The sequence below is a fragment of the Anolis sagrei genome, chromosome 5, assembly GCF_037176765.1.
Source record: "Anolis sagrei isolate rAnoSag1 chromosome 5, rAnoSag1.mat, whole genome shotgun sequence".
Classification (NCBI taxonomy): Eukaryota; Metazoa; Chordata; class Lepidosauria; order Squamata; family Dactyloidae; genus Anolis; species Anolis sagrei.
The window spans coordinates 27,457,480-27,483,016 of record NC_090025.1 but is presented as its reverse complement, the minus strand read 5'-3'; the positions used below and the strand labels follow the sequence as shown (position 1 = coordinate 27,483,016).

Below are 25,537 nucleotides of genomic sequence, written 5' to 3'. Positions count from 1 at the left end.
TATGGTCACCTAAGGTGAACTGATCATGAGATTTTCTTAGGAGCTGCGGTGGTGCAGTGGGTTAAACCAGTGGTTCTCAGCCTGTGGGTCCCCAGGTGTTTTGGCCTACAACTCCCAGAAATCCCAGCCAGTTTACCAGCTGTTAGGATTTCTGGGAGTTGAAGGCCAAAAACATCTGGGGACCCCAGGTTGAGAACCACTGGGTTAAACCCTTGTGCCAGCTGAACTGCTGACCTGAAGTTCAGCAGTTTCAATCTGTGAGACAGAGTGAGCTTCCGTCTGTGAACTCCAGCCTCTCATGCGGGGACATGAGAGAAACCTCCCATAGGATGGTAAAACATCTGGGTGTCCCCTCACACCAATTGTCTCACACCAGAAGCAACTTGCAGTTTCTCAAGTTGCTTCTGATACAATTTAAAAAAGGGATTCTCTTGGCAAATTTGTTCAGAGATTTTTTTGTCTTTGCCTTCCTCTTGAGGCTGAGAGAGTATGATTTGTTCAAGGTGACCTCATTGTTTTTCATGCTGACCAGGGATTTGAGCCAATAGTTCAAATACTCAAATAGTTGAGTAGTCCAATACTCAAACCACTATATTATGATGGCTCTCTTTGTTTATTGCACTTTCTTTGTCATTCAGTTCATGAAGATCTGATTCCTCTCCTACTCATTTTACCATTTGCATAATACACTGCCCTGGCAAGTGATAGTATCTTTATTGTTGAATACGGACACATCCCAAAATACTTCATATTAAGGACATTTCCTTGTTTTAAAGGGATACCAAACAACCGAAGATAGATAGGATCACAAATGTCAGAGCAGACATATTATGAAACACTGTTGCATAGAAATACATAAGCCAATCCATCACAAAACCTGTTTTCTTTTGGAAATACCATAGTTGTTAGATTATCCAAACCTACACCTACATTTGGTGTCCTGTACCATCAAGTATAGCTGATAAGATACATTCCATGACTTTTTCATAGGCTTTTCTTAGGCAACAAGTACTCAGAGGTGGTTTTGCCAGTTCTTTTCTCTGAAATGCAGGCTAAAGCTTCCTATCCAAGTCCTTGTCTAGCTTCCAAGATCAGACATATCCCCTCAAATACACCGTATTATCCAACTTGGTTCTTATTATTTTAGGGCAGGCAACCAACTCAACTATTTTGGGGGCAGGGAGGGGCAATTTTGTATCTTCTGGGCTCTATTTCTTGGTGTACTTGTCTTCAACTTTTAAGAAGGTAGAATGTTCAGGTGGTATAAACCATGTTTGAGTGCTCATGTGCAAGCGGTGGTGCAGGCATGACATTTTCTTCACCAGGTCGCACAGTCTGTTCTTTCTAACAAAGAAAAGAATAAATTACAGAGAGGAGGTTTTTCTCAGACCTCCTCCTAGTATTATAGCAGCAGGGAGTCTTTTGTATCTAGGATTATGCAGAATTATAGTCCAGTTCCTGTAGCCTGAGGCTGTAGAGCTCATACTGCCACCTGAAAATTTACCATCACCTCCTTCCTCCCTTATCGTCTTTCATATTTAGGACCCATGCTTTTTCAGATGCTAATCTGGTATATAATGTCAGCACAGTGATGGCTCTGGGGCCAACAGATTACTTGGCCGGTTAATTAAGTCATTAACCTACCAAATGGTCTGTTGGTCCCAGAGCCGCAACTGACTGCCAATAAGTTTCCAGTCCCAATTCAAAGTGCAGGTAATCACCTATAAAGCCCTAAACGGTTTGGGCCCTGCCTATCTTTGTGACCGCATCCCCCCTATGAACTGGCATGAGTGTTAAGATCTGCAGGGAAGGCCCTCCTTGTGGTCCCACCACTGACACACACGGTTGGTGGGGACGAGGGAAAGGGCCTTCTTGGTGGTGGTCCCCTGCCTTTGGAATGCCCTCTCCAGAGAAATTAGATAGGCACTCACACTGTACTCCTTCCATAGGGATCTGAAGACTTGGATGTTTAGACAAGCCTTTGAAAATGTTTAGCCCAATGGTCTGCAATTATGATACAGCACAGCACTTCCATCCCATGCCCTTGTCCCTTAGCTACAACTTGCACAACTTGCACTATCCTTTCCCCTTCTTCTTGTTTACAGTTGACCATGTTTTTACAGCAGTTGACACTATAGTTTATTGGGCACCGTTTTGAGTTCAAATTGTTGTTTTATATACTACTGGTTTATCTTGTATTGTATTGTGTGTAAACTGCCTTGAGTCCCTTTGGGGAGATGGAGGCAGGGGTACAAAAAAGGGTATTATTATTATTATTATTATTATTATTATTACTTTTGTTATTATTATTATTTTCATGCCATTCTTGCAATATGTGAACCACAGAAACTCACAACATGAGTTAAAACAAACAATTTTACAAACCTGCGTCTCACAAAATATGCCCTCGAGGCGATTCTATAATATGCTCCCACTAGACGTCAACATAGACTCAACCTATAAACCAGCAAATTTCTAGAGTGGAAAGTCCTGCAGATTGTTTGTCCCAATCCATATAGGGCTTTACAGGACAAAAATATAACTTTGAATTGTGAGACAAACCAGTTCCTAGTGGAGTTGGTTCAGGTATATGAGTTGAGTAAGTTTATGTTCTCTGTAGCCAGTCCCAACCAGCTGTCATAGCATATTGAACCTGCTGAAGTTTCTGAAGAATTTCCAAAGTCACCATCATGTGTGAGTGTGTTAAAGTAGGATATAATTAAGGTGTGCTTCATTGTGGCCAATTCTGGCATTTTAAAGTATAGTTTGCAGGTGACATACCAGTTTTAACTGTACAAATGCACTCTCAGCCACTGTTGAGACCTATGTTTCCCCACTTCCAGTTTCCCTCAATCGCCTTCTTTCCAGCCAAGAAGAAAGTGGCCCATCTCCAGGAGTGATGATTAACTCTTGAAATAGGTCACTTCCCCCTTCTAGTTTCTAACATTTAAAATACCATTGTTCTTTGCACACTAGAAGTGGCCTTCCACGTGCTTCCATTCCCCTCCCCCTGTTTTGCTTTTAAATGACATTCTTGGCAATCTTTGCAGCCCTGGGGCATTTCAGGGGCAGGAAATAGACTCTTGAACTTGGCAAAGATTCTTACCCCACACTGTACTTTGGAATTGGGCTCCATTACTTTTTAGGAAATTAACTTATCAGCTTTCAGAATAAGACACAAGAATGAAAATAGGGTTAAGATTTCATGTTGGTGGACCTGTTAGCGAACATCAGTTTTTACCAACCTCTTCCGCCTTCGCAGCCGTTGTAACATGTGCCATGTTATCCTCCGCCTGCTCCGCCGTTGAGGTCTTTGGGTCTTCGGACTGTGCTTGGTCTGGGGCCTCCCCCGCAGCCACTCCTGGGAGTGCACGACTCCAGTTGTTGTGCCTACAGGTTCATCGGAACACGCAAGCCCCCTCACCACGACAAGGTGACAGTCCATCCCCCTCGATGGACTGTCACCTTGTCGTGGTGAGGGGGCTTGCGTGTTCCGATGAACCTGTAGGCACAACAACTGGAGTCGTGCACTCCCAGGAGTGGCTGCGGGGGAGGCCCCAGACCAAGCACAGTCCGAAGACCCAAAGACCTCAACGGCGGAGCAGGCGGAGGATAACATGGCACATGTTACAACGGCTGCGAAGGCGGAAGAAGGCTGCAACAGACTGAGAAGCCACGGTCATTGTGTTAAACTACATCACCAGTGGAACCTCACTCTGTGAAGTCTGTGTGTTGATCAGTTGTGCACTGACCTCCACACATTAAAAAAATCCACGCACAGGCGTCTTCCACAGAAAATAAAAACCAACCAACCAAAGTCCCATGGCGATCAGCGAGTGGCGACGGGGGCAGGACTGTGAAATCTGGAAGCCCCTAGTCACAGACTGGCACATGGGCGGTGGGTACGGACTCAGTCGTTCTACCTCAAGGTCCGAGGCAGTTGAGTAGTTCGGCAGCTGTATCCACGACTGAGCAGCCCTATTGAGGACCCACTCTGCTCACCCCACATGGGGAGGGGGCTAGAAAAGGTGCCCCAAACATAGTCTGCCTCACTCATCCCTGACTGGACTGCCGCGTCCAGTGGGGTCACCACCCTGCGGCCAAAAAAGAAAAATGAACTTCGGTACATGGAACGTACGGACTCTGATGGACAACAGTGGCAGTGAACGCCCCGAACGCAGAACTGCCATCATCGCAAGGGAGCTGGGACGCTTCAACATCGACATAGCAGCCCTTCAGGAGACCCGGAGAGCAGGAGAGGGACAGCTGAAAGAAGAAAAAGGAGGCTACACCTTCTTCTGGAAGGGACTGCCCAAAGAAGACCAAGGAATGCACGGAGTTGGCTTCGCTATAAGAAATGATCTGATGAAACATCTGTCCGAAGCACCCACTGGTATCAACGAACGTCTCTCCACCCTCCGAGTTGATCTTGCCAAAAACCAACGGGCAACCATCATAAGTGCCTATGCACCAACACTAGACGCTGATGAAGACATCAAGGAGAAATTCTACTGTCAGCTGGACACCGTCCTATCGGGGATACCTAAGGAGGACAAAATCATTCTCCTGGGGGACTTCAATGCAAGAGTCGGGCGAGACTTCGACCTGTGGCCAGGCACCATAGGAAAAGACGGGGTTGGAAACAGCAACTCAAATGGCATCCTGCTTCTCACCAAATGTGCGGAGCACAACCTTGTCATCACCAACACGCTCTTCCGCCAGAAAAACAAGTTCAAGACATCATGGAAGCACCCCCGGTCAAAGCATTGGCACCTCTTAGACTATGTAATCACACGCGCCAGAGACCGCCGTGACGTGCTCCTCACAAGAGCCATGATAGGTGCTGACGACTGCTGGACTGACCACAGGCTAATTCGATCCTCGATGGCTATCAAGATCGCCCCCAAGCGCAGACTCCAAGGAAGGAAGACAAGGCGCAAAATGAACACCCAAGCCCTTCAGGAGCCCTCCAGGCGAGCCCATCTCCAAACAGCACTCAAGGACCATCTACCCACAGAACACCCCGAAAATGTTGAGGAACATTGGAACAAACTGAAGACCTCCATCATCCAAGCTTGCGAAGAAACTATTGGATACCAAGCCAAGAAACATCAAGACTGGTTTGATGAAAATGACATCGAGATCCAACAGCTAATTGACAAGAAAAGGAAAGCCTTCCAAGCATGGCAGAGAGACATCAACTGTGCTGCTAAGAAAAAGATCTATGCTAGTGCAAAAGCTGAGGTCCAAAGAAGGACAAGAGAACTCAAGAACATCTGGTGGACAAAGAAGGCCGAAGAAATCCAACACCTGGCAGATACCCATAATGCTCAGGGATTCTTCAAAGCCACAAAGGTCATCTATGGACCAAGAAACCATGGCATACAGCCTCTACGCTCATCAGATGGAACCAAACTCCTGAAGGACCAAAACTCAATTGCACTACGTTGGAAAGAACACTACCAAAGCCTCCTGAACCGCAGCTCCAATGTGGCCGACGAGGTCCTCTCACAAATCCCACAACAACAAACCAGGGATGAGCTTGCAGCACTGCCTAGTTTGGAAGAAGTCAGCAATGCCATCAGCCAACAGAAGAATAACAAAGCCAGTGGACCAGATGGGATCCCTGCTGAAATCTTTAAAGAGGGAGGACCTGAGCTAACACACCAACTCCACCAGCTCATAGAAAAAGTGTGGGTGACCGAGAAAATCCCAGCAGATTTCAAGGACGCCACCATCATCACCCTCTTCAAAAAAGGGGAAAGAACAGACTGCGGAAACTATCGAGGTATCTCCCTTCTAACCTCCGCTGGGAAAATCCTCGCAAGAATCCTTGCAAACCGCCTTCTGCCCCTCTCAGAAGACACCCTCCCAGAATCCCAGAACGGCTTCCGCCCCTCCAGAGGAACCGTGGACATGATCTTCACTGCACGACAACTCCAAGAAAAATGCAGGGAACAAAACCAACCCCTGTACATGGCATTCATCGACCTTGCAAAGGCATTTGACACAGTGAATCGCAGCGCTCTCTGGACCATCCTCCACAAAATCGGGTGCCCTAACAAATTTGTGAACATCCTGCGGCTCCTCCATGATGACATGATGGCAACAGTCTTGGACAGCAGTGGCTCCCAAAGTGACCCATTTAAAGTGGAATCCGGTGTCAAACAGGGATGTGTTATCGCCCCAACTCTATTCTCCGTCTTCATCGCTATGATACTTCACCTTGTTGATGGGAAGCTTCCCACCGGAGTGGAAATAATCTATCGGACAGATGGCAAGCTATTCAACCTCAGCAGACTGAAAGCCAAAACCAAGGTTACAACAACATCTGTTATAGAACTCCAGTATGCTGATGACAATGTCGTCTGTGCGCATTCAGAAGAAGATCTACAAGCCACTCTAAACACCTTCGCAGAAGCATACGAGAAGCTCGGCCTGTCACTGAACATTGAGAAAACCAAGGTGCTGTTCCAGCAGTCGCCAGCCAATCCCTCTCCAATGCCAGTAATACAGCTTAATGGTGTCACATTAGAAAATGTGGACCATTTCCGCTACCTTGGCAGCCACCTCTCCACCAAAGTCAACATCGACGCCGAAATACAACACCGCCTGAGCTCTGCAAGTGCAGCATTTTCCAGAATGAAGCAAAGAGTGTTTGAGGACCGGGACATCCGTAGGGAGACCAAGGTGCTTGTCTATAAAGCCATTGTCCTCCCAACCCTGCTATATGCCTGTGAGACGTGGACAGTCTACAGACGTCATATGCAACTCCTGGAACGATTCCATCAGCGCTGCCTCCGGAAAATCCTGCAAATCTCCTGGGAAGACAAGCGGACAAACGTCAGTGTGCTGGAAGAAGCAAAGACCACCAGCATTGAAGCGATGGTCCTCCAACATCAACTCCGCTGGGCCGGCCACATTGTCCGGATGCCTGACCACCGTCTCCCAAAGCAGTTGCTCTACTCCGAACTTAAGAACGGAAAACGGAACGTTGGTGGACAGGAAAAGAGATTTAAAGATGGGCTGAAAGCCAACCTTAAAAACTCTGGCATAGACACCGAGAACTGGGAAGCCCTGGCCCTTGAGCGCTCCAGCTGGAGGACAGCTGTGACCAGCAGTGCTGCAGAATTCGAGGAGGCACGAGTGGAGGGTGAAAGAGAGAAACGTGCCAGGAGGAAGGCGCGTCAAGCCAACCCCGACCGGGAACGCCTTCCACCTGGAAACCAATGCCCTCACTGCGGAAGAAGATGCAGAGCAAGAATAGGGCTCCACAGCCACCTACGGACCCACAAGGAAATCCATAATGGAAGACCATCTTACTCGTTTGTGCAGTTCAGAGGCACCGAGGTTATAACCCAGACCTCTTATTTGTGAGCGACAGCATCGTACAGCAATGCACCAAATCAGTGGGACCACCAATCCCAAACACACAGCACCGACCAATAATATGCAACTGTTCCCAACAATAAGGCCTCAGGAAGTTCGATTTAAACGAAGATACAACTTCAGAAAGGCAGATTGGACTAAATTCTCAGACATGTTAGACGACATGATCACATCGGTCGCGCCAGTCCCTGAGGAATACGAACATTTTATTGAAATAGTGAAAACCTGCTCACGGGCCTCTATACCGAGAGGCTGCAGAACCCACTACCTCCAGGGCATTACTTCTGAAACAGCTGCCTTGTTGGAAAACTATTACAGGCTCCACAACGAAGACCCATTCAGTGAGCAGACTCTTCAGGCAGCGCAGAGCATTGTGTCCTCCATCTCTGAAGCCAAGAAAGAACAGTGGATCAAGTTGATCACAGAGGTCGACATGGGCAGGAGCAGCCAGAAGGCGTGGAGGCTGCTGAGACGGCTGAGCAACGATCCCTCACAAACTAATACCCATGCCAACATAAAGGCAGATCAGATAGCACACCAACTCTTGAAGAATGGGAAACCCAACCTTGCCACCAAAGTAGGAAAGAAACCAATAGCCAGACAGCCGGAGATTGAGAACAACAACCTCCATGAACCCTTTACATCTACTGAATTGGACATGGCTCTCAACAAATGTAAGAATGGCAAAGCAGCTGGCTTGGATGATCTACGGATGGAACAAATCAAGAACTTTGGTCCAAAAGCAAGGCGCTGGCTGCTGGAGCTGATGAACAACTGCACTGCATCCTGTCAGATCCCCAAAATCTGGAGGAAAGCAAGAGTCATCGCCATCTTGAAGCCAGGCAAAGACCGTAATGACCCAAAAAGCTACAGACCAATCTCCCTGTTGTGCCACCTCTACAAAGTTCTGGAGAGACTTATTTTGCATAGAATTATGGAAAATATAGACCCCTGTCTGATCCCACAGCAAGCTGGCTTCAGAAAAGGCAAAAGCTGCACATCGCAAGTGCTGAACCTGACCCAGCACATAGAAGATGGCTTTGAAAGGCAGCAGATCACAGGAGCTGTCTTCATAGACTTGTCTGCAGCCTATGATACTGTGAACCACCGCCTCCTCCTGAGAAAAATGTATAATATCACAAAGGACTACCACCTCACCCGCCTCATAGGAAACCTGCTACAAAACAGGAGCTTTTTTGTTGAGTTCCAGGGCCAGAGAAGCAGATGGCGGAAACAGAAGAACGGCCTGCCTCAGGGGAGCGTGCTTGCTCCATCCATGTTCAACATCTACACAAATGACCAGCCACTGCCAGAAGGGACAGAGAGTTTCATCTATGCTGACGATCGCGCCATTACTGCTCAAGCAGGGAGCTTTGAGATGGTAGAACAGAAGCTCTCCGAAGCTCTAAGTGCTCTTACTGCCTATTACAGGGAAAACCATCTGATCCCTAATCCATCTAAAACACAGACATGCGCCTTTCACCTTAAGAACAGACAAGCATCCCGAGCTCTGAGGATTACCTGGGAAGGAATCCCACTGGAGCATTGCAGCGCACCCAAATACCTGGGAGTCACTTTGGACCGTGCTCTGACCTACAAGAAGCACTGCCTGAACATCAAACAAAAAGTGGGCGCTAGAAACAACATCATACGAAAGCTGACTGGCACAACCTGGGGATCACAACCAGACACAGTGAAGACATCTGCCCTTGCGCTATGCTACTCTGCTGCTGAGTATGCATGCCCAGTGTGGAACACATCTCATCACACTAAAACAGTGGATGTGGCTCTTAATGAGACATGCCGCATTATCACGGGGTGTCTGCGACCCACACCACTGGAGAAATTACACTGCTTAGCCGGTATTGCACCACCTGACATCCGCCGGGAAGTAGCAGCCAATAGTGAAAGGACCAAGGCAGAGACATCTCCAGCTCATCCCCTGTTTGGGTATCAGCCAGCACGTCAACGACTTAAATCAAGACATAGTTTTCTTAGAACTACAGAGACACTCGCTGGAACACCCCAGCAAGCGAGAGTCCAAAAGTGGCAGGCCCAAACCCAGCACCTCAATTCATGGGTGATACCAGATGAGAGACTCCCCCCTGGGCACTCAGAAGACTGGGCGACTTGGAAGGCGCTGAACAGATTGCGCTCTGGCACCACGAGATGCAGAGCCAATCTTAAGAAATGGGGCTACAGGGTGGAATCCTCGGCATGCGAGTGCGGAGAAGAACAAACCACTGACCACCTACTGCAATGCACCCTGAGCCCTGCCACATGCACGATGGAGGACCTTCTTGCGGCAACCCCAGAGGCACTCCAAGTGGCCAGATACTGGTCAAAGGACATTTAACCAAATACCAAACTTACAAAATCTGTGTGGTTTTTTTTCTTTCTTTTTTCTTTCTTTTCTTTTTAATCTCTGTGTTTGTTTTGCTCTGTTGGAATTGTAATACAATGGTTGCTGATGACACGATAAATAAATAAATAAATCTTACTCGTCCAACGAGGGATCGCCTAAGTTGTAGGTGAGGGAAACGGACATGTTGGTGAACAAGTAATCTGACTTTTACATATCTTGACACATTTCAGATGAAAACTAGAATGTTAAAATGCCCAATTTCTCTCTGTTTCTTCTACTTTCCATCTTTGTTTTGAGCTTCAGGTCCCTTCTACACTGCCATATAATCCAGATTATCAAAACAGATAAACCACATTATCAGCTTTGAACTGGATTATATGAGTCTACATAGTTCAAAGCAGACAATCTGGATAATTTATATGGCAGTGTAGACGGGGCATGAGTTTCTCCAACTGCTGCAAAATCAACTTACCTCAATGGGAGAAGGTGAAAGAACCTGGGATAATTTAAAAGTAGCTGAAAAAGTGGAAAAGTCTGCCTCTGCCAAATTGGGACAGTGAAAGGGTATGCTGACATGAATATGAATACAACAGGCAATTAATTAAGCACCGGGAAGAAAAGGAGGAAAGAAAAAGCAGAAGGAAAGAAAGCCAAAGAAGATTGTGGGAGACTCCCCTCCTCCCCCTCCAGTTTGCTGATTATATTGTTTTCATAGTTCAAAGTACTTCTCCTTAAAAAAAAAAAGACTCCTAAAAGGCTTGGGATCTAAGTACAGTAGAGTCTCGCTTATCCAACCTTCTCTTCTCCAACGTTCTGTATTATTTAACGCAGTCTGCCTCCCACCCAGATCCACAGCTGTTTCAATACATTGTGGCATTTTGTTGCTAAATTCGTAAATACAGTAATCACTACATAATGTTACCGTGAATTGTACTAGCTTTTCTGTCAATTTGTTGTAAAACATGATGTTTTGGTGCTTAATCTTATGTGTGCCCATGGGGGAGTCTCTCATTTGGTATAAGCCATGTCTTGAGGTTCTGAATTTTAGCCTGCCACTTTTGGACTCTTGCTTGCTGAGGTGTTCCTGCAAGTATCTCTGTAGATCTTAGAATACTATTTCTTGACTTAAAGCGTTGTTGTGCTGGCTGATATCCAAACAGGGGATGGGCCGGAGATGTCACTGCTTGGTCCTTTCATTATTGGTTGCTACTTCCCCGCAGCTATCAGGTGGTGCAATACTGGCTAAACAGTATAATTTCTCCAGTGGTGTAGAGCATAGATATCCTGTGATAATGCAGCATGTCTCATTAAGAGCCACACCCACTGTTTTAGCATGGTGAGATGTGTTCCACACTGGGCATGCACACCCAGCAGCAGAGTAGCAAAGCATAAGGGCAGATGTCTTCACTGTATCTGGTTGTCATCCCCAGGTTTTCCAGCTTTCGTATGCTATTGCTTCTAGTGTCCACGTTTTGCTTGATATTCAAGCAGTGCTTCTTGTAGGTCAGTGCACGGTCCAGAATAACTCCCAGGTATTTGGGTATGCTGCAATGCCCCAGTGGGATTCCTTCCCAGGTAATCCTCGGAGCTCGAGATGCTTGTCTGTTCTTAAGATACATATATTGAGATTCAAGCTTTATAGAAAGAGCCTTGATCTGTATGAGTAAAGCTTCAGAATAAAAACTACCAAGAGCATTAACAGTCTGTTTGACTTCCTATTAATAGCACTGAGGAAGAAATATGTTTCTTCGTCAATGTTCTAATGAAACTCTGTCTACAGGAAAATTAAAAAAAAACCCTCAAAAGGTTTGTTGATAGAAATGGCTCGGGATTCTAGCCACAACTGCACCCAGTTCTTGTAAACATTTGAATTTGCAAGACATCCATATTTAATATTTCACACATTGCTTCTTATTTGCTTCATTTTGATGGCAAGTTAAGTAGAGATAGAAAAGAGTCTTGGAACTTTCAGGATTGTTCCCAAAAGAAAACATTTTACAGTATCTGAGATTTTTCAATTTTGTGAAAAGTCCATAAAACTAAAATTCACAAACGTGGAAAGCCAAATGTAATTTTTTTTAAAAAGAAAGCTTCCAGAATCCTTCAGCTTGACCATGATAGTTGGAGGCCTCTGGAAACCTGTAACTCAAAATAATATATCCAAGCTTCTGGCAAAGTCTTCTTAGCAAGTGTAAAACACCTTTCCAAATAACTTTGTAGTTCATCCATATAATGTATATTTTAAAGTTTGCTCAGAAAACGAAAATATCAGTTTTCTGCAGCCAGATTTCTTCAGCATTGTTTGATCTCATAAATGACATCTCTATTTCTTTTCCTATATTAACTCGAGTGTCCCATTCTGTTGCAGTGCATGTCAGCTGAAGACATCTTTTCTGTGCATGGCCTCTCAAACAGCACCAAGGTGACAGCATCCAGTTTCTCTGCAATATGTCCTGCTGTCTTACAACAGTTGGTTTTTCACCCTTGTGAAAAATCCAAAGGCAACTCAAAACCATCTCCCACAGAAGGTATTGTTTATTTGTTTACACTTAATGCTTCTTATTTGGATCTGCATTCTTAGATCTGCCGGTTCCTCAACATACAGCCTCATCACAGCATGGATCCACTTTAAATCCGGTTGCTGCTTCCTGCAGAATTCTGGGGCATGTAGTTTAGTGAGGGCAAAAACCTGCCTGGCTGAGCAGTTTAAAGACCCCCTCCCTAAACTACAAGTCCCAGAATTCTGCAGGAGTCAAAAACCAGATTTAAAGTGGTTCCATGCTCTAATGTGATGGCATCCAGTTTTTGCTGGTGAGCTACCTACTGTCATCAATGAAGTTTATTGCTGCAGAAACACAGGAAGCCTGGAAAAGTTATTATTTTGGTCTACACCTTTCAGAATCCTTCAGTCAACATTCTGTGTTAGCTGAGAAATTCTGGGAGATGAATCTTGAAAAAATCTCTCAATCTGGACCAGGAAGACTTACTGTGTCCATATAGTCTCTTTTATCAACCTTGTCAGATGGCTGCTGGTATCACTCTGGTTCATAGGGAGGCACGGAGAATCTGGCTTCCCATGTCCTGTATCGCCCAGCTCCAGCCGAAGGTGATCAGATGGGGGTAAGCGTGAGTGCATGTGATGTGCCCGGCTCCCCCTCATGCATTCTATGGCAAGATGGGATTTCTCCCATGTTGCCCTGCCAGTGGAATGCTCCAGCTCTGCCTTCCTTCACCATGGAGCTGGTGCAGCATCATGTGGTGGGAGCCAGCCAGCAATGTGGGTGACTTGGGCTTAGCCCTTTGATGATGAGGTGGTATGTCTGCCCTGAATGGTTATGGCTTTTCTAGGCATGATACTTTGCCACATGACCCTTTCACCTGGAGATGTCAAGGATTCAACTTGAGACTTTCACATGCAAATAATTTACTTTATCTCTTAAAAGGGAAGAAAGACTCAGGGCCTTTTCAGGAATATGTCATGAAACATTCACAGAGGTTGCTGATCCAACACCATCTGGTTCACTACTTGCTATGTATAGATGAGGCAGTTCTACTCTCTGGGTTGCTGTAGGTTTTTTTGGGCTATATGGCCATGGTCTAGAGGCATTCTCTCCTGACGTTTTGCCTGCATCTATGGCAAGCATCCTCACTACCTCTGAGAATACTTGCCATAGATGCAGGCGAAATGTCAGGAGAGAATGCTTCTAGACCATGGCCATATAGCCCAAAAAAACCTACACGAACCTTGTGATTCCGGCCATGAAAGCCTTCGACAATACAGTTCTACTCTCTATTGCAGAAGAAATGCTCGAGGGTTATCTAAGCATTTGTCAAACGAAGGAGGAGCATGGGTTGCTGACAGCACCAGAATGGCCTACACCAGACTGTGGCCTTTTTTTGAGTGCCTTCAAGTTGTTTCTAACTTATGGCAACTGTAAAATAAACTTATCTCTGGGTATTATTAACAAGGTTTATTTAGATAGGGGGTTGCCTTTGTTTTCCTCTAACCTGAGAGAATATGACTTGCCTAAGGTCACTCAATAGGTTTCCATGACTGAGTGGGGATTTAAACCCTGGTCTCCAGAATTGCAGTCCAACTTCAAATTACTATACCATGCTGGCTCTGAAATGAGCCCTACTACTCAGTAACATCCTTTCTAATGTTACTAAAATCAACTCTATGCTTCAATTATTGCTTCTCTCTGCCTTCCCTTATCTTCTTTATCCATGCAGTGGTTTTCAATAGTAGAGACTACATTGGTACATAAACTGCCATAGGCTACAGAGGAATCATTTCAAAAATGAAAAGTATTTTTGCAGCACAGGCAGAAACATTGGACCCCAGTCTCTAAGCTGAATTTAGTTTTATCTACCTGTTTGGAAGAAAAAAAGGCCTTGGAATATCTAGTTACAAAATAAATACTCCAGAAGAAATTTCTTCTATTTTGAATTATAAATATCCAAGTTTATAAACAAAACAACTGCCGCTATCGCTATGGTGCAGGTCAACTTTGGCTTGCCATATGCTTTAGAATATAAAGTCAAAAGGTAAAGGATTATAAAAATTTTGGCAGAGATATCAGGAAGTGAAGTCTAAAAATATGAAGAGTCAAAATTCCCCCACACCTATTTTAGCTGTTGTTATGTTCCTAATTCTGGAAGTTCCTTTCTGGAGAGGTTAGACTGATAGTCCCAATCATTCTGTAGGCTGGTGAAGACTTTTATTTTATTTTATTTTATTTTATTTATTTCAGCAGGCTTTTGAGGACTGATTGCTCATGGAGAAAGAGCCTCTAATAATGAGCTACATTTTTTCTGGTTTTTTTTTAATAGTCATAATTTTAATTGCTTTTAATTCTATTGATAATTTAATTTTATATGATTTAGCTGTTTCAAATGTAACTTTACTAAGTTGCTTTGAATCCCAAAACTGGGTAGAGGGCAGCATTTAATATAGTAACAATAGTAATGATAATCTATACCCAACACATTTTATTCTATACTCATTCACCCAGGATAGCTGCTACAAAATACTTCTGTAATAAGAATTAATTAGAACCAAAATCTGTAACTCTGTATTAAGAGAATTGTTGTGGGGGGTCTCAGCTTTGAATGAGTGATTAATGACCACAAGATAGGATACCTTTGGTTCTCCAGATGTTTGGCCTTATATCACCTACAGTCCCACCCTAATGTCCATGCTGGCTGGGGCTGATGGGAACCGTAGGACAGAACTTTTGGACATCCAGAGATTTCTTTCCCATGATCTGGAGTATGCAGCTGGTGTCCCTCTCACATGAAGGAAAGTCATGTCACAACAGAAATTCAGGCTACTAATATGATATTAGCATACCTGATTTATTGTAGCATGCTGCATTCTAATGAGTCTCAAGGCATGCTGACCCTTTCCACACGATCTATATTCAAATGGATTTCCCTTATTATTATGATTTAACTTTGCAGTGATATGAATCTGTCTGTAATGACTTTCCAGGGAAAACTTCCAACTCAATTAGTATTCACATAAGTGAATTCATGTGGCTCTGCTCATGGATTATACTGTTCTTATATTTTACACTATAGCAGGTTTAGGAAAGGTTTTGCCCATGGGCCACCTGCAGTCCTCTAAGTCTATTTTTACCCAAAAGGCTTTTCTGCCCCACTCAAATTGGAGGATGGGATGTATCTCATGTTGTATCCAAAATGACCGATAGCGGTCCTGAAACTTATGTGTATTAAACCACATTTTAAGGTGTTTTGTGGAGGTGTTCCCATTGTTTAGAGCAGTGGTTCTTAACCTGTGGGCCGCAGACCACCAGTCAGCCATGAGGATGAAAACCTGGTCCACGAGCCTCCTTCCTCTTTATTCGTTTATTTTATTTTCCCTCCTTTTGTGCTGCCTGCCACCCCATCCCTTTCACTGACTATGACATATTTTCTGTATCAGAAACTAGATCTGATGTAGTCTATCCAATGCAGTTTCTGAATCAGCAACCCAAATCGGATCTAAAGTTGACCAAAAACTGATTCGTAACCCTTTTGGTACTAATGTTGGAGAGTGATCCGTGGTCAAAGTGGTCTCTGGTCAAGGGGTTCCTGGTCAAGGGGTCCCTGGTCAAAGTGGTCCTTGATCAAGTGGTCCCTGGTCAAGAAAAGGTTGGGAACCACTGGTGTAGATGACAACATTGGTCTTCTTTCTAAACATGAAGTAAACATGAAGACTAGTGGTTCTCAACCTTATGTACCAGATGTGTTGGCTTTCAACTTCCAGAAATTCTAACAGCTGGTAAACTGGCTGGGATTTCTGGGAGTTATAAGCCAAAACACCTGGGGACCCAACAGATTGAGAACCACTGTTCTAGACCCAAAATTTTAAAAGGCATGGAGTGAAATTGGGGACATCCTATTTGGGTTCAAGAAGAAGCAATGCAACCCTTCAATCTTGGCTTAAAGGTTTAAGATATATAATTATGGTGATAGCTTGCAGTGACATAGTAATTCTCCCCACCCCTTTATTCTTGAATAATCTGTATATAATGATCTGGTGGGACAAGAGAAACGAATGTGTACAGTATGTATACAGGAAAGGATAGTGATAATATTTACCTCCACAACTATGGAAAACTATAATGTGTTATAATTATTGAAATCACATTTATTAAGATATTCACCGAAACATTTCATCAAGTTTTTACTTTTAAAAAATATAAATCCTTAACATTACTTGCTAGAGTTAATGAAGAAGTGTTTATAAAACTTTGCTTGAAAATATTTTCATATTTATTTCCTTTGAAATAGACAAGGAAGCCTCCCATCATCTTTATGGTTGATTAGGTTGACTCAATACATGTGAGGCAACCTTCCTGGAAAACTTTGTGTTTCAGGCTGGGCTTTCATTTTTGGCTGCTTCTATCATTTTTAATATATGGTTATACAGTTTAATATAGCAATTTGGTATCATTTTAATTGCTGTGACTCCATCTCAAATTTGTAATTTGGTGGGGGTATTTTAGGATTTTTGCTAGAGAGCTATGAATATCGTTGCCAATGAAAAATAGCACTTGGGGTATGTACTACATTGCTCATGGTTCTGCTAAAATTGGATTGTCCTTAGACAAATACTCTTGTGAAGTATGGGACAATATTAGATGTTATATATTTTCATTTGGGTTTAATATCCTGCTCTTAGATTTTACTGTGGAAACTATGAACACATTCGTACAAATGCACACATTTAATCCCTTTAGTACTATGTAATGTGCTTCCTGTGTACTTTGCAGATATATTGACACTTGTCTTCTGCTTTCTAATACATTTATTTCCAGTTGAAATTGCCACAAGAAATCCAGTTATAGTGCAGTCACAGGACTATTTTTGGTTGTTCTCCCTCTGCCCCCACTAGTCTGTACATGTATATATCACAGGCACAAACATCATTTTCTTTATCTGGTTTCTGACTTTGATATTTCTCAAACATTACCTTCCAAGATTGGCAGAATAAGTTTCTGCTGATTTGAGGTGATGCAATGGGTTGTGCCATTTGAATTAATGACATGAAGACCTGAAAATTGGTGGTTTGAATCTGCGAGATGGAGTAAGTTTCCATCTATCAGCTCCAGCTTCCCATGCAGGGACATGATAGAAGCCTCCCAAAGGATGGTAACACAGCCAGGTGTCCCCTGGGAAACGTCCTTGCAGACGGCCAATTCTCTCAGACCTGAAGCGACTTGCAGAATATTCTCAATTCATTGTTGAAGGCTTTCACGGCTGAAGTCACTGGATTGTTGTAGGTTTTTTCGGGCTACATGGCCATGTTCTAGAGGCATTCTCTCCTGACGTTTCGCTTGCATTTATGGCAAGCATCCTCAGAGGTGTGAGGACCTCACATATAGCCTGAAAAAACCCACAACAAGCCAGTATTCTCAATTAGCTTCTGACACGATAAAAAAACCAGAATATAACTAGTTATATAAGTATTTTGTCAGTGAGACCAATGTGTTTTCAAATGATCTATCAAGAGCGCTCCTCCACCTGAATGTATCTAATATTTCATTGTGCTTTTCTTTATTTTACAGTGTGGGGCTTTGGGTTCCTTGCAGTGACCATAATCAATTTTGCTGCTCTTCTTGGCTTGGTTTTAACGCCTCTTTTGAAGAAAGACTATTTCCCAAAGATTTTAACATACTTTGTTGGTTTGGCTATTGGAACCCTCTTCTCCAATGCAATTTTTCAATTGATTCCAGAGGTAAGAAAGATATAGCTGAAACAGGAGGAATCAGAGTTTGGGAACGATACATGCATTTATATGGGAGAGAAGATTTTTGGTTGTAGTACTCTGCTGATAGAATGCTTTCCTTTTGAATACCCAACATTAGTCTATTTAAGGCACCAATTAAAATATGGCTTTTAATTAAAGCCTTTTCTTCTAACATATTTTAAAAATGTATATGGTTTAATTTTTTTAGCCTTTCCTGCTGTTTTGAACGATAGAGATGAAAAATATTATTCTGTTATTTTTATTTGGATTTGTAAACTGTTTACATCATTTTAAATATATGCCATGCTGTGATTTTGCAATAAAAGGCAGGATATCTAATGCATATTAATAAATAAATGCATATTGTAATAACACAAACAGACTATCAGAGGCATTATGAGTCTTTATTAGGCATATAAATATTTGCCTATTTCATTCTTACATGGAAGGACAAAGCTTTTACAAGCTGTACTTTCTTAGGGATGAAAGGTACGGGATTCTGCACATTTTTGTAGAATGTTTCCATTTCGGGACTTCCTGGTGAAAATCTCATTTGTGGAGAAAAGCACTGCTTTTTGTAAGGAAAATGTGTGTACATTCATTGGTTTTTATGAAACACATTTCACAAAGGTCTTTGTGTATAAAGTACAATATTTTGTGCAGAATTGAAATTTTCATGAGAAGTCCTAAAGTGCAAAAAATCTTGCAGAGGTTGATCTTTTTTTTTTTAAATAAAGTTTTGATGTGTCAAGACACCTATTTCTAATGAGAATGAAAATTGCATTTCAACCTCGCATATCACTTGATGAAGATGAAGATCAGCTGCTCGGGAATGTAAGACATTTGTACATTACAGCCATCTAATCTGCAGACTTGATATCCAGAATTTCATTTTCCACATTTCAAAAAGTAGTCCCACTGGAAACATTTGCCAGCCTTTCTTGGTCCTCCAATATGATTGTATAATATGCTTCCATCCCAAGCATAATTAAAATATAGGGTGTGGAACAAGGAGCAAGGTGAATTCAGACAGGTGGATTAGACTTCATTTGACTGGTTTTATTAGAGATGAATGCTTGCAAATCATTCATATTGTTTCTCTAACAAAGTTTATACATTGTGAGTAGCTTTGATTCACTATCCCATTTTCTCCTTAGGCATTTGGATTTGATCCCAAAGTAGATAACTACATTGATAAAGCAGTTGCTGTGTTTGGTGGATTCTACATCCTCTTCTTTGTAGAAAGAATTCTTAAAATGATACTGAAGTCCTACAGCCATGTAAGTAGATCGCTAGGCATGAAGGAAAACAATCTTCCTATTTAGGCTGTTTTTGTTGGAGGCTCCTTCTTTGGGGGCTTTTAAACAGAGGCTGGGTGGCCATCTGTCAGGGGTGCTTTGAATGCATTTTTCCTACTTCTTGGCAGAGGGTTGGACTGGATGGTCCATGAGGTCTCTTCCAACTCTATGATTCTATTATTTTTTCAAGCTTAGCATATTTATGTATTTGTACAGAAGTTAAGGATGGAGAACTGTTCGGTTTAAGTCGTGATTGATTTAAACTTCCAAGTGTTTTAGACTGTAACTTTTGCATTCTCTTACCATCAGCCATGTTGGCTGGTCCTTCTGGTAGTTAAAATACAATGTCCAACAATTTATGTTAAGGAATAGAGTTAAATCCCTGGTTTAAGTTAAGATATAAAGTAGATAGCAGAGTTCCCTTCAACAAACCCAATGTGCAGAGAAAAATCAGTGAGAAAACAACCAGTAATGCAAACAACTCTGCATGCTTTTAGTATGTTCAGGGGTACCATTGTAATTGGAGGATATGTGTATGAGAAGGCTCAAAAAGTACTTTAGCAAAGAGTTTTTTTAGTTTTGTTGGTCTCCTGATATAGTATGTGCCACTGCATTCTGTGAAATGAGGATGGGAGGAAAATATAGATTGGATTTGGAGAAATGTAGAGAAATTGAAACTGGGATATGCAATAAAATTGGAAAATTGACACATCTTTATTAAGTAGCAAAGGAATGGGAAAAACCTCTGTCTGTATCCACAGAAAGCCACTCTCGGTTATAGAAGACGGTATTGACTATATGGGCAAATATTCTGCCCTGACTTCTGTGGAAATGATATTTCAGGAACAAAAGTCATTCTGAAGTGTGTTTGAGCACTGTTTTCTGCATTATTTTTCTCCTTAGACTGGTCATAACCATTTTGAACCTGAAGAACTGAAACCACCCTCAATTTTTCCGCTTCCTGTTGAATCCCCGAAACCCATTAATGGAACAATGTGCTATGCAAACCCAGCCGTAGCCGAGGCCAATGGAAATCTGAGTTTTGATAATGTCAGTGTGGTCTCTGGACAGGTATGAATTAACAATTCTTTATAAGAACAGTTTTACTTCTGATCCATTTTAAATGTTTTTAAAACAGTTTTCACCACATAGTTGAGCTCTTTGCAAAACTGCTGCACATTTTTTACAACTTGAATGACTGGATGAGGTTGTGGGGTGTTAATGTATCTCAATTTTGCCCATCAGGGCAGGGAGGTGGAAATGCAGTGGTGTATTGGGATTATACACCACTGCTGTATCCCTCAGGTGTATCTGTAGTGTAGTACTGATACAGTCTGACACCACTTTAACTGCCATACTGTGCTACCAAATCTAAGAATATCTCCATGCATACACTTCAAATGAATCTAAATGACACATTGGATTGGAGGGCTAAATGGAAGTGTTTGGGCATTAGGCTTACATGCTTACATGTATCCTCACCATCCATTTAGCCTTGCTTGCATTCAAGACAATTTTCACAGAAACCCATTTGATTTTTGTAACTTTGTATGAGGAAGTCTGAATCTATCCCAATATGTTGCAGGTATATGTCTTTAAAAACATTTTACGAGTCTGCCCCGATAGCAGAAAAAGAAGAGTGGGGAGGACTCAGCTTACACAAGGTCCCTGTGAAATGCATACATCCCAGACATATATGTGCTTGCATGGGCAATGTTGGCATGCGACATAGCATGTACCCTTAAAACAACCATGAGGTTGGAATGATCGCTTAGCTGCCATCTATCTTCAGCCCAGTTTAGAATGGAAAAGACTCATGGGAGGCAAGAGATGGATTTTTCCCTCTCTTTCTGGCTACATGGGTTATATTGCCAAATTGAAGCTTCAGTAGGCGGTGCTGCTGGATCCACTTGGATTATTTCCTCCCTCCCTTCCCAGCTTTGAGAGCTTCTTTGATTAAAGTGTGGAAAGTGTGCACCAAGCAGCAGAAACATCTTTTCATAGAGGGCCTAGCGTAAACTGAGTCTTCCCCCCCTTCCCTCCTTCTTTTTCTCTTGTCAGGATTCATTGAGGAAAAATCCAGCAGGTGCTGGGTGTATGATTAGCCCCCTTTCCCTCATTGCTCATTCACTAATTATATACAAAAATGGGTATTCCATTTTTTTAAAAAAAATCCAAAATCTGAAAAACTTCTCATCCTAAGTATTTTGGTTAAGACAGACTCAGCCTGTATCCAAAACGAACAAACAAACAATAATAAAAAATAGTGCTCCAATCAACTTCTGTAAGATAAACCATATATTATGCAGTGTGTTAAACCCCTGTTCTGGCAGGACTGAAGTCCAACAGGTCGCAGGTTCGAATCCAGGGAGAGCGCGGGTGAGCTCCCTCTATCAGCTCCAGCTCCTCATGTGGGGACATGAGAGAAGCCTCCCACAAGGATGATAAAACATCAAAACATCCGGGCATCCTCTGGGCACTGTCCTCGCAGATGGCCAATTCTCTCACACCAGAAATGACTTGCAGTTTCTCAAGTTGCTCTTGACATGACAAAAAAAAAAAAACAAACAAACAAACCAAACAAACCAAAAAAACACCTCCCCCCCCCCCCCAAAAAAAACCTATCTATTTTTCCTGACTACATGTGCTGAGTTGATACTTGCACAATAACCCCTTCACATATTCACTTCTGGCAAAATATGCATTGACGTGTTCTTTGCTCATTCTTGTCTGTTGTTTCTATGCAGAGAAACCACTTAAATATTAAGTTGAAGCCATGGTTCTCTCCAGCAGTGAGTCATTTTAAAGATATGAGTTTTTGCAATGGGCTGGGATTTGTTGGCAGAGGACCTGAGGCAATACATTCATGAAACTAAAATAAAAACCTGATCTATACATTATGAAGTATGACTAGGTAAATCTCCTGAGGTGGTGAAATTATCCTTTTACACAAAACCACCTGCAGATAGAAGATAGGTTTAAGTGGAAAAGAGGGGACAAAGAATATATTTCTTAAAAAATGGTTTTAAAAAAATGACAGAATGTTGAGTTAAAAGGAAACCTCTGAAAGCAAGAGAACAGGTTGCTGAATGAAGAGGTCGGTAAAGATATAATAGAAAGGCATAACTAAGAAATCATATCAACAATGTGAGCTCAGGACTGAGAAACTAATCCTGAAGAGGCAGGACATGCAAACCTTTAGGTTTAATATTATTTCTATGCAGAGGGGAGATGATAGCAGTATTCAAGGAGTGTGCAATTTGATAGTCTTGGGGCCATGGCGAATACACAGTCATGCCCAGAAACATATATCTCAACATGACCAAGGAATATTAAAAAAGCTGTTTGGAGCTATTCTGGCACACTGGAAAATTTATTTATTTACAGTATTTATATTCCGCCCTTCTCACCCTGCAGGGGACTCAGGGCAGATTACAATGTACACATATATGGCAAACATTCAATGACAATTTGACATACAACGTATACAGACATACACAGAGGCTATTTAACTTTTTCTGGCCGCCAGGGGAGCTGTCGCTTTCATCGTCCATCTGTGACACTGATGAAGTACTTCCGCATTCCCCGCATGCTTTTGCTGGAGTGCTTTGCTGGAGTCTTTTTTTATGGCCTCATAAATTTGTTAATTTAGCCTCCCAACACAAGGTGGTACCTAATTTTCCTACTTGACAGATGCAACTGTCTTTTGGGTTGCAAAGGTCGACAACAGGCTACACAATTGGTTGGAAGCCCACTCCAACCCGGGCTGGCTTCGAACTCATGACCTTTTGGTCAGAGTGATCTTAATGAGTGAAAAACGACCTGGATTCAGGATTTAATCCTGGAGGAGCGGGCAGATCTGGCGTGCATCACGGAGACCTGGTTGGATGAAGCTGGGGGCGTAAACCTCTCCCAGCTTTGTCCTCCAGGCTTCTCCGTGCAACACCAACCAAGAGCCGGAGGACGGGGAGGCGGGGTCGCAGTGGTCTATAGAGATTCCATCCATCTGACCAGGAGTCCCATCCCGCAGACCACAAATTTCGAATGTGTCCACCTGAGGGTGGGTGACCGGGACAGAATAGGGATTCTGGTAGTGTACCGTCCACCTCGCTGCACTACAGTCTCCCTACCTGAGCTAGCGGGGGTGGTCTCGAGCCTGGCGGTGGAGTCCCAACGGCTTCTTGTGCTGGGGGACTTCAACATCCATGCCGAGGCGACCCTCACAGGAGCGGCTCAGGACTTCATGTCTGCCATGGCAACCATGGGGCTGTCCCAACAAATAACTGGCCCCACCCACTGCGCTGGACACACATTGGACTTGGTTTTCTGCCAGGGATGGGAGCAGGGTGGCGGTGTGGAGGAGTTGTCTATCTCTCCGTTGCCATGGACCGACCACTTCCTGATCAGATTTAGGCTCGCTGCGCCCCCTAACCTCCGCAAAGGTGGAGGACCTATTAAGATGGTCCGCCCCAGGAGGCTTATGGATCTGAACGGATTCCTGATGGCTCTTGGGGATTTTCCCGCTACCTCGGTAGGTGACCATGTCGAGGCCTTGGTCGCTCTCTGGAATGGGGAGATGACCAGGGCAATTGACAGGATCGCTCCGGAACGTCCCCTCTCAAGTAACCGAGCTAAACCAGCCCCTTGGTTTACTGAGGAGCTGGCAGCGATGAAGCGAAGGAAGAGGGAACTAGAGAGCGTGTGGCGCTCGGACCCAAGCGAGCCAAATCGAGCATGGTTTTTTAAGGGCATATGCCGCGGCAATAAAAGCCGCAAAGAAAACTTTCTTTGCGGCCACTATTGCGTCTGCAAAAAACCGTCCGGCGGAGTTGTTTCGGATTGTCAGAGGTCTTTTAACTCCCCTTACTTCAGGCGGGAGCCCTGACAATTCGGCCACGCGCTGTGAAGCATTTGCTCGGTTCTTTGCAGACAAAGTCGCTTTGATCCATTCTGGGCTGGACGCCACATTAAATGCAGTCTCTGTGGATGTGACACAAGCACCTGCTTGTCCTATTTTGATGGATTCTTTTCAGTTTGTGAAGCCCGAGGATGTGGACAAGATACTTGGAGGAATGAGGCCCACCACGTCCATCCTAGACCCCTGCCCATCCTGGCTTCTGAAAGAGGCCAGAGGGGGATTGGCTGAGTGGGTAACGGTGGTGGTTAATGCCTCCCTTCGGGAAGGCAAGATTCCAGCGAGCCTAAAACAGGCTATTATAAAGCCGCTGTTGAAGAAACCATCATTGGACCCCACTAAATTTGACAACTTTCGGCCTGTTTCCAATCTTCCCTTCTTGGGCAAAGTCATGGAAAGCGTGGTGGCCTCACAACTCCAGGTATTCTTGGGAGACACGGATTATCTGGATTCAGCGCAGTCTGGTTTCAGACCGGGACATGGTACCGAGACGGTCTTGGTCGCCTTAGTGGATGATCTCCGCCGGGAGCTAGACAGGGGGAGTGTGTCCCTGTTGGTGCTCCTGGACCTCTCAGCGGCCTTCGATACCGTCGACCACAGTATTCTTCTGGGACGCCTTGCAGAGATGGGTCTTGGGGGCACTGCTTTGCAGTGGCTCCGGTCATTTCTGGAGGGCCGTACCCAGAAGGTGTTATTGGGGGACTCCTGTTCAACACCACAGCCTTTGACCTGTGGGGTTCCTCAGGGCTCCATACTGTCCCCCATGCTGTTTAACATCTACATGAAGCTGCTGGGTGAGATCATCCGGAGTTTCGGAGTGCGGTGTCACCTGTACGCAGATGACGTCCAACTCTGTCACTCCTTCCCACCTGCTACTAAGGAGGCTGTCGAAGTCCTGAACCGGTGCCTGGCCGCTGTAACGGTCTGGATGAGGGCGAACAAACTGAAATTAAATCCAGACAAGACAGAGGTACTCCTGGTCAGTCGCAAGGCCGAACAGGGTATAGGGTTACAGCCTGTGCTGGATAGGGTCGCACTCCCCTTGAAGGCGCAGGTTCGCAGCTTGGGTGTGACCCTGGATTCATCGCTGAGCCTGGATCCCCAGGTTTCAGCGGTGACCAGGGGAGCATTTGCACAGCTTAGGCTCGTGCGCCAGCTGCGCCCGTATCTTGGGAAGTCTGACTTGGCCACGGTGGTACACGCTTTGGTCACATCCTGCCTCGACTACTGCAACGCTCTCTACGTGGGGCTGCCCTTGAAGATGGCCCGGAAGCTCCAGCTAGTCCAGCGCGCTGCAGCCATGTTGTTAACTG

General features: G+C 44.0%; 1 protein-coding gene across 1 annotated transcript in view; it reads left to right on the top strand.

Moving 5' to 3' along the window:
* SLC39A8 (solute carrier family 39 member 8) overlaps positions 1 to 25,537 on the top strand; it is a 49,129-nt gene that overhangs the window by 9,356 nt on the left and 14,236 nt on the right. The window contains exons 2-5 of the mRNA XM_060779162.2: positions 12,123 to 12,282; positions 17,830 to 17,999; positions 19,169 to 19,291; positions 20,213 to 20,380. Coding sequence (XP_060635145.2) covers positions 12,123 to 12,282; positions 17,830 to 17,999; positions 19,169 to 19,291; positions 20,213 to 20,380 — 621 coding nt within the window. The remainder of the gene's footprint in view (positions 1 to 12,122; positions 12,283 to 17,829; positions 18,000 to 19,168; positions 19,292 to 20,212; positions 20,381 to 25,537) is intronic.